At 37.7% G+C, this 8900-nt stretch overlaps 1 protein-coding gene across 1 annotated transcript; it reads left to right on the forward strand.

Moving 5' to 3' along the window:
- The first annotated feature begins 307 nt into the window (after positions 1 to 307).
- Positions 308 to 8416, forward strand: LOC112221301 (60S acidic ribosomal protein P2). The gene is made up of 5 exons (XM_042330779.1): positions 308 to 424; positions 7318 to 7443; positions 7588 to 7636; positions 7990 to 8082; positions 8286 to 8416. The coding sequence occupies exons 2-5, from the start codon at positions 7321 to 7323 to the stop codon at positions 8360 to 8362; spliced, it is 342 nt and encodes a 113-aa protein (XP_042186713.1). The 5' UTR covers positions 308 to 424; positions 7318 to 7320; the 3' UTR covers positions 8363 to 8416.
- Positions 8417 to 8900: the final 484 nt, after the last annotated feature.

Here is an 8900-nt window from a genome sequence, read left to right on the forward strand (position 1 = left end):
TTAATAGATATTCTTTGGTTTCAAACGAAAGTAGCCTACCCCTAGTCTGAATCACACATTCCAAATAATAATTTAATTTCGTCATGGCTTGACTTATTGCTGGACAAAATGTGCTGCTGCTGAAAATCATGTTCATAAAAATATGTTTTAGTCCTAGCTATGTCGCGAAGAAATTGAAAGATCCTAAAACTATCTACGGTGGTAATGTATTTTTACTGTAATGAAACAGCAGAGAGCAGGTCTCGAACCTTCGACCTCCTAGCCCGAGGTCCAGCGCGCTCATCCAAGCTGATTTTTTTTGGACGAGGCGTGATGATGGACCAATCATATCTGGGCACTACAAATTCCTCTATCTTCCGGTGACGACCCTCTTTCTCTTCCGGAAGATTCAGCGTGATCGACGTTTCGTGTCTGTACAGACTTAACCTCTTGATGCTACCCATCCCGGATCCGGGATCGTGACTACGGCTCAAGCTCATTAGCATAACACAAAATGTGAAAAAATATTCTTAGACATATTTAACCTCCACACCTACACAAGTCCAATAGCTCAAATGAAAGATAAACACCTTGTTCATCTACCCAGCAAGTCAGATTTCTAAAATGTTTTACGGCGAAAACATAGCACACATTTATATTAGACCACCACCGAAACAAAAGGCAAACGGCGGCCATTTTGTCCCAGAAAATATAAAATTTAAAAGTAGGATTAAAAATAAATAATTCACTAACCTTTTGAAAATCTTCATCAGATGACAGTAATATTACATGTTACACAGTACATTTTTTTTTTTTTTCAATAATATGCCATTAATATCCATAAATCTCTGTTTACAATGACGACATTTCAAAAAATGCTACTCAAAATGTCCGGAGAAATTATGATAGCTCGGACAGATAACGTCAGATAACAAGCAATAAACATGACTAAATATACATGTTCTACATATAGTTACAAAGATACACTTCTTCTTAATACAACCGCTGTGTTACATTTATTTTTAACGTTACAGAATTCGTTCACTAGTCTATGCTATGAGTCGGCGCTCAGATATTAGCAGTATGTCTCCTCTACGTTTGGAGTCCACAGAAACCCAAAATAACCACATAAATATTCCCTTACCTTTGATGTTCTTCGATCAGAAGACGTAGAAGGAGTCATACTTACCCAATACATCGTTTGGTTTCAAGTTGTGCGTCTTTGTATTAGCATATGCTAACAGCTTCAGCTGAAATGCACCCAAAATAACTTCTGCTCCTTCTGGTCCCGCACTCTTGCGCAATCAAACTTCAAAATTACATATTATATGTCGACTAAACTGGTCAAACTAAGTGCAGAATCGAGCAAAATGATGTTTTTATCATGTAAAACAATGATAATCGCAAACAAACGAACCGGCTTCAATTGGTGTCTATTGGAAAAGAACGTTCCCCAAATCGGCCGCGCGCAATAGAGTGCATGTATGTGAGAGTGAACCGGGCATTTTCGCCCGCCAAAGGATGAGGGAGCGCGAAATTCAAACAATGAACGTGCCAATTGAAAGCAGACATCGCGCTGAACAAATACATACTGTTCCCAGATCGGTAGCTGCCTGGGAAGGGTGGGGGCGATGACGTCAAAGTTGACCCAACTTTTCTCTTGACAAGAGAGAGTTTGGGAGAAAGGCTGCCCTGAGAGTTCTGCTTTACATACAGACATAATTTAAACGGTTTTAGAAACTTTAGAGTGTTTTCTATTCAATAATTATTATTATATGCATATATTAGCAATTTTGGAAAAAAATATTTTCAGTTTACTATGGGCACGCACTTCCTCCAACGGGGCAGTATTGAGCCATAAGCTCAAGAGGTTAAAGTAAGTTAAACTATTTAATAAGTGTTAGTCCATCAAAACGGCGTCAGTATTATAGTTAAGATGTTTTGATGTGCTAGTATATGATCAGAATCTATTCTGTACAACATATGTTCCACGTTAGCAAAAAAAGGCGCGTGCAAGTTTTGCTAGCTTTATAGAAGCTAATGTCAGCGTTTGCTAGCTAACTAACATGACACCATTGCATGAGCACCAATAATTACATGGAAATGGGAACAAGAAAGCCCGTGTTGGTTTTTTTACTTTTGTTGTTGTAGGACCGTTAAATGGGAGGGGGAGAGTGAATGTTGCAATGACACAAACGCAGTGTAGCCCACTGAGATATTGACCGTGGCCTGTGCTAGGCTGGACATATGAAATTAACGTTTTTTTGTTGTTGTCATAACTGGTTAATTACATCCGCAGTGTAGCCCAGTTTAATAATATTACCACCTGTCCTAACGGTTTGCCATAGTTTTGAAGTAATCGAAAAAAACCGATCTTATTTTAGGGCATTATTTTAGGATCTAACCAAATGGATAGGTCTAGCTCATTGATTTGGAGATCTGACGCTGTTGCTACCTCAGATTATGGCCACAGGGAGGCGTAAAAGAGCTATAAAAAATGTTTTTGCCTTAACTCCTAACCCTAGGTATAATCTATTTTAGCTCTAGTCATTATCCGAGGTACCTACATTCCAGCACAGGTGAGACAAACAGGAAGGTCTCCTATGGGGTAATGCTTTGTGTTAATTATTTGCATGTGGAAAGCAATGCAGAGACAAACAGGGGGAAAAGTAGAGGGAGAAGAGGTCTGAGGGTGAGCTTGAGTCTGATAAAAATGGTGGGAAAAAGGGAGATGGTAGAAAGTGTAAGCATAGGGAGGTGAAGACAGGAGGAGAAATGGAAGTGAATGAGTGTGAAGCATTGGCGGTGGTAGGTGCGGTAACGTCACCAGAGACTGGGGTATGCACCGAGGATCAGGATGAAGAGTCTGACAGGAGTGAAGTGTGTGGACTATTGCCTTTAGGCTGATCCATTTGTGGTTTCACGCCTGGGTGAAAAAATAGTTTGGCCATGTGGAATTGGTGAGGGTAACCAGAAGTGGTCTAGTGATAATTGATTGTGTTTCTGTTGGGCAGAGGAAGAATGTGCTCAACACTTCACGTACCCCCATTCGTTTTACTTCGTTCTCAAGAAAAAGGCACTAATGAAGGGAGTGATAACTGGGGTGCGGTAGATATAAATGTTGAGGTCAAAGATTCCCGGTGGATGTGATGCTTGTCGTTTGATGCTACGCAGATAAGGTGGCGAGAGTGGGGAAACAAGTCATTGTTCTTTTGAGTTTTGAAGTTGTCTTTGCCTGACAAAGTGAATTTAGGATGTAAGTGTTATCCTGTACCAGCGTATGTGCCGAATATATTAAGTGGTGATGGCATGAGGTAGGAATAAATGTTTAATTAGTGGCATAGAGGGGTGTTTTATTTTATATACTTTTGAAGTTGGTGAGTATAGTGTTAGATGGTAGGGTATTTATTTAGTACACTTTTCTTTTTCAAGTAAAGTATAAGGGAGTTGTGTCTAGTAGGTGGCGGTAATGCAACAAATTGGATGCCAGCCGCCGTTAAACCTCATAGGTTATTCTTCTATTTTAGCCTTAACCCTACCCTAGATACAACCTATTTTAGCCTTAACCCTAACCCTACATATAACCTATTTTAGCCTTAACCCTAACCCTACATATAACCTATTTTAGCCTTAACCCTAACCCTACATATAACCTATTTTAGCCTTAACCCTAACCCTACATATAACCTATTTTAGCCTTAACCCTAACCCTAGATATAACCTATTTTAGCCTAACCCTACATATAACCTATTTTAGCCTTAACCCTAACCCTACATATAACCTATTTTAGCCTTAACCCTAACCCTACATATAACCTATTTTAGCCTTAACCCTAACCCTAGATATAACCTATTTTAGCCTTAACCCTAGATATAACCTATTTTAGCCCTAACCCTAGATATAACCTATTTTAGCCCTAACCCTAGATATAACCTATTTTAGCCCTAACCCTAGATATAACCTATTTTAGCCCTAACCCTAGATATAACCTATTTTAGCCCTAACCCTAGATATAACCTATTTTAGCCCTAACCCTAGATATAACCTATTTTAGCCCTAACCCTAGATATAACCTATTTTAGCCTTAACCCTAGATATAACCTATTTTAGCCCTAACCCTAGATATAACCTATTTTAGCCCTAACCCTAGATATAACCTATTTTAGCCCTAACCCTAGATATAACCTATTTTAGCCCTAACCCTAGATATAACCTATTTTAGCCCTAACCCTAGATATAACCTATTTTAGCCCTAACCCTAGATATAACCTATTTTAGCCCTAACCCTAGATATAACCTATTTTAGCCCTAACCCTAGATATAACCTATTTTAGCCTTAACCCTAGATATAACCTATTTTAGCCCTAACCCTAGATATAACCTATTTTAGCCCTAACCCTAGATATAACCTATTTTAGCCCTAACCCTAGATATAACCTATTTTAGCCCTAACCCTAGATATAACCTATTTTAGCCCTAACCCTAGATATAACCTATTTTAGCCCTAACCCTAGATATAACCTATTTTAGCCCTAACCCTAGATATAACCTATTTTAGCCCTAACCCTAGATATAACCTATTTTAGCCCTAACCCTAGATATAACCTATTTTAGCCCTAACCCTAGATATAACCTATTTTAGCCCTAACCCTAGATATAACCTATTTTAGCCCTAACCCTAGATATAACCTATTTTAGCCCTAACCCTAGATATAACCTATTTTAGCCCTAACCCTAGATATAACCTATTTTAGCCCTAACCCTAGATATAACCTATTTTAGCCCTAACCCTAGATATAACCTATTTTAGCCCTAACCCTAGATATAACCTATTTTAGCCCTAACCCTAGATATAACCTATTTTAGCCCTAACCCTAGATATAACCTATTTTAGCCCTAACCCTAGATATAACCTATTTTAGCCCTAACCCTAGATATAACCTATTTTAGCCCTAACCCTAGATATAACCTATTTTAGCCCTAACCCTAGATATAACCTATTTTAGCCCTAACCCTAGATATAACCTATTTTAGCCCTAACCCTAGATATAACCTATTTTAGCCCTAACCCTAGATATAACCTATTTTAACCCTAACCCTACATATAACCTATTTTAGCCTTAACCCTAACCCTACATATAACCTATTTTAGCCTTAACCCTAACCCTACATATAACCTATTTTAGCCTTAACCCTAGATATAACCTATTTTAGCCTTTAACCTTAACCCTAATTATTGGGTATGGTAGCCTATAACACTTTTTAAAAAATATTTTTGTAAAAAATATTATGTTAGTAAATACCGTTATTGTACTAAAAAGCATTTTTAGTGATGTTTTCAATCAAAACCAATGCAAGCATTTGCTATTTTATTTTATGATATTTCTTATTGCACGGCAAAACACTTGATAAACAAACCACATTTTATTTTTCAAATGTGGTTTGAACTGTGTGACTTAGTAACCTATATGTGAAAGTCCAGCAATTGTCTGGGATAGGTGGGGCAGGTTTGAGACTGATCTCAGGAATTAATAAGAAAAATAACCTATTTCTCAGTTACTTCATCAATGTCTTTATGTGAATTAATAACTTTTAATTGCTAAATATTTCCAATAGATGGCAACATTAAGACAATGAAGCATCAATTATAGGCTGTAGCAGCAATATAATTGACATAAAATAGCATGCAACCAAAGACTGTTCCATGATTTTCTAAAATGGTCGCTCATTAGTTTACAGGTTGCTATTTATCTCATATTAGTAGGCCTGTGTTGCTTTTGGGGGAGAAAAAAATAGTGACTACAGCAGGTATTGAACCCTGGCCAAATAATCACTAGACAGGTGCACGTACTTCAACCCTAGTAGACATGTATTATAAAAAGCTCTGTTAGTGTATCATATTATGAGTGAAAAGACAAGTGTTTCTTCCAGCTCGTCAATAAATTACATCATGCAACCCTTGTGGTTGCATTACCTCAACATGCCCCTCGATTGCGAGAGAAGTCCGAGTGCTCGCTGCTACCTAGGGAACAAGCTTTTGGCAGGACTTTGTTGAATTGCTGGGTTGGTGCTGGTTGATGAATTTGACATTGAATGTACTAGGGAAAATATGTTTTGTTGACCAGAGGTGATTGAATTAATGTTCAGGCTTATTGATAAAAGTTATAGTAATGAAGTATATTTTCAAAACATGAGCATAAAAACTAGTAGTAATAACATGAATCATCATTATATTACTTCACAGTAATCTGTTAAATGCATGTTCAGTCCTTCCTCTTGTGTTAGAAGTGTGGAAAGAGACAGAAAAATGCACGTGCAGGAGTTTTCCTGTGAAGGGAGTATCCAGGGAGAACAAATCTTCTGAAATGTATTTTGTGGTCTTATGCTGCCATCTATTGGAATTATTTAGCAATTGTGGTAGTAATTAATAAATTGTATATCCTTACCAAACTAGTAATTACTCAGAATTGCAAAATATAACATTTTCTAGGTAATTTTATCACTTACAATATTAGCTATTTATACCATAGCAATGAAACGGACATAAACACTATACACTATTTCGCCAAATATCTCACAATGTGTATATTTAGATTTTTTTTCAGGTTGGACACCCATTTTTAATTAGGATAATTAATCAGGATCTCCTCTTTGTAATTATTTAAGTCTGGGCAGCGAGCTCGGTTGTCATCGATCACTAGAAAATAAATAGTCAGAAGCCACTTGTCTCAATTCTTTTTTTTTTTCCTATGTTCATTATTTTATCATTAACGTTCAATTTTGTAGGACCGTTAAAGGGGGGGAAAGGGAATGTTACAATGACACAAACGCATTGTGTAGCTCACTGAGATATTGACCTTGACTGGCGCCAAACCTGAAGTCTGGCAGAACAGTAGTGTTCCTTTTGGCAACGGCCACGTTATCTTGATATGGGAAAATTACATTTTTGCGTGTAGTGACGCTGTTGGGATTAATTTGTCGATCTATGCAAAAAAATAAACCTTTTTGGATTATAAGATATCAAGAACAGTAAATAGCGTTTGTTTTAGTTTTTTCTTTTTTCTTAGCTCCCTTTTGTTCACAGAACAACATGTGATTTATGTTTTAGACGTGGTAAAGTTTAGAATCAACAATAATTGAAGTTGAGGTAATTTTAACGAAATGACACATGTAAAAAAAAAAATGTGTGTGTATATATATATAAATGATTATAGTTAACTAATTTGGCTACTCCTATCCTAATATAGACCTGGATAGATCCAGTATGAAGATCCAGAATGCATTTCAAGTAGGCCAATATAACAGTTATTTTCTTTCTCCTCCATATTCCTGCTTGCAGAATGCGTTACGTGTCCGCTTACCTCCTGGCTGTGCTCGGTGGCAACACCAGCCCCTCCTCCAAGGATATCAAGACCATTTTGGGGAGTGTAGGAATCGAGGCCGAAGATGAGCGCCTAGACAAGGTATGCCTCCATTTAGGGTGAGGCTGTCTTGTATTTTGAGAAGATGAACTGAGTTACTTTTGTGTACTTTGACACTATTGCAGGACAGAGGCCTTGGTTTACATAGTAACTGGTGACAATAAGAACCTGAATTTGTCTCCACAGGTTGTCAATGAATTGAATGGAAAAGATATCAATGAAGTCATGAACTCTGGTGAGGCATTGTCCTTATGTCTTTGTTTTGACTCATGAATTCATACACAATTATGCCAGATTTACACTATATGGCCAACCCAAACGGTACTGTTGGCTGTTCTGTATTATGTTATGTTTGTGTGGACCCCAGAAAGAGTAGCGGCTGCTTTTGCAACAGCTAATGGGGATCCTAATAAAATACCAAAAATTCCAGTACAGCTTGGTTTGGCACCATCGTGTGAATCAGACTTTGGTCTGTAGATTGCATATAGGTGCAAATGTTGTCAAATTACCAGTCACTGTACAGTCAAATTACCAGTCACTGTACAATCTAAAGGACTTGTCAATGAATTACTCTGTTGCTCTTTGCAGGTCTCTCTAAATTGGCCTCCGTGCCAGCAGGTGGTGCTGTGGCGGCTCCCGCTGCTGCTGGGTCTGCTGCAGCTGGAGTTTCTCCTACTGCTGGTAAGCCATCATAGTAGGGAATCATTAATTTCAACAGACTGAAACACGTTTATTTGAAATGAATTGCATGAAGACACATTTCAAGGAAAACTCTTTATATTTTAAATGCGCTTTGATTATATATATGTATTTCTGGAAATGGTCCATGTGTTTTGGGGATAGGCTCCCAAATATGAAAGTAACATATGTTTGTGTCTTTGTAGCGGAAGAGAAAAAGGAGGAGAAAGAGGAATCTGAAGAGGGATCTGATGATGACATGGGATTTGGACTCTTTGATTAATCTTCCTTCCGTTAGAGGTTGAAACAACAATAAAATGGAAATGGTTAGAAGAGAGCCACTTGTCTTTTTTTGTTTTCGTTTACATGTTTATCATTAACGTTCAATTTTGTAGGACCGTTAAAGGGGGGGAAGGGAATGTTACAATGACACAAACACATTGTGTAGCTCACTGAGATATTGACCTTGACTGGCGCCAAACCTGAAGTCTGGCAGAACAGTAGTGTTCCTTTTGGCAACGACCACAGTTTTTTTGTTATACGGGAGAATGTATTTTGCGTGCAGTGGCTCTGTTGGTATTAATGTGTCGATCTATGCTAAAAAAAAGAAACCTTGTTGGATTATAAGATATCAAGAACAGTAAACCCCTGGTATGCTTACATTTTTTTTTCTTACCTCCCTTTTGTTCACAGAATATCATGGGATTTATGTTTTAGATACGGTAAAGTTTAGAATCAACCATACTTGAGGTAATTGTAACGGCTATTGTGTGTGCTTTTTGAGGTAGTCTCAACTGCGTGTTTATTTGGACAGTGGAGCT

Source organism: Oncorhynchus tshawytscha, linkage group LG02 (genome assembly GCF_018296145.1).
Source record: "Oncorhynchus tshawytscha isolate Ot180627B linkage group LG02, Otsh_v2.0, whole genome shotgun sequence".
Taxonomy (NCBI): domain Eukaryota; kingdom Metazoa; phylum Chordata; class Actinopteri; order Salmoniformes; family Salmonidae; genus Oncorhynchus; species Oncorhynchus tshawytscha.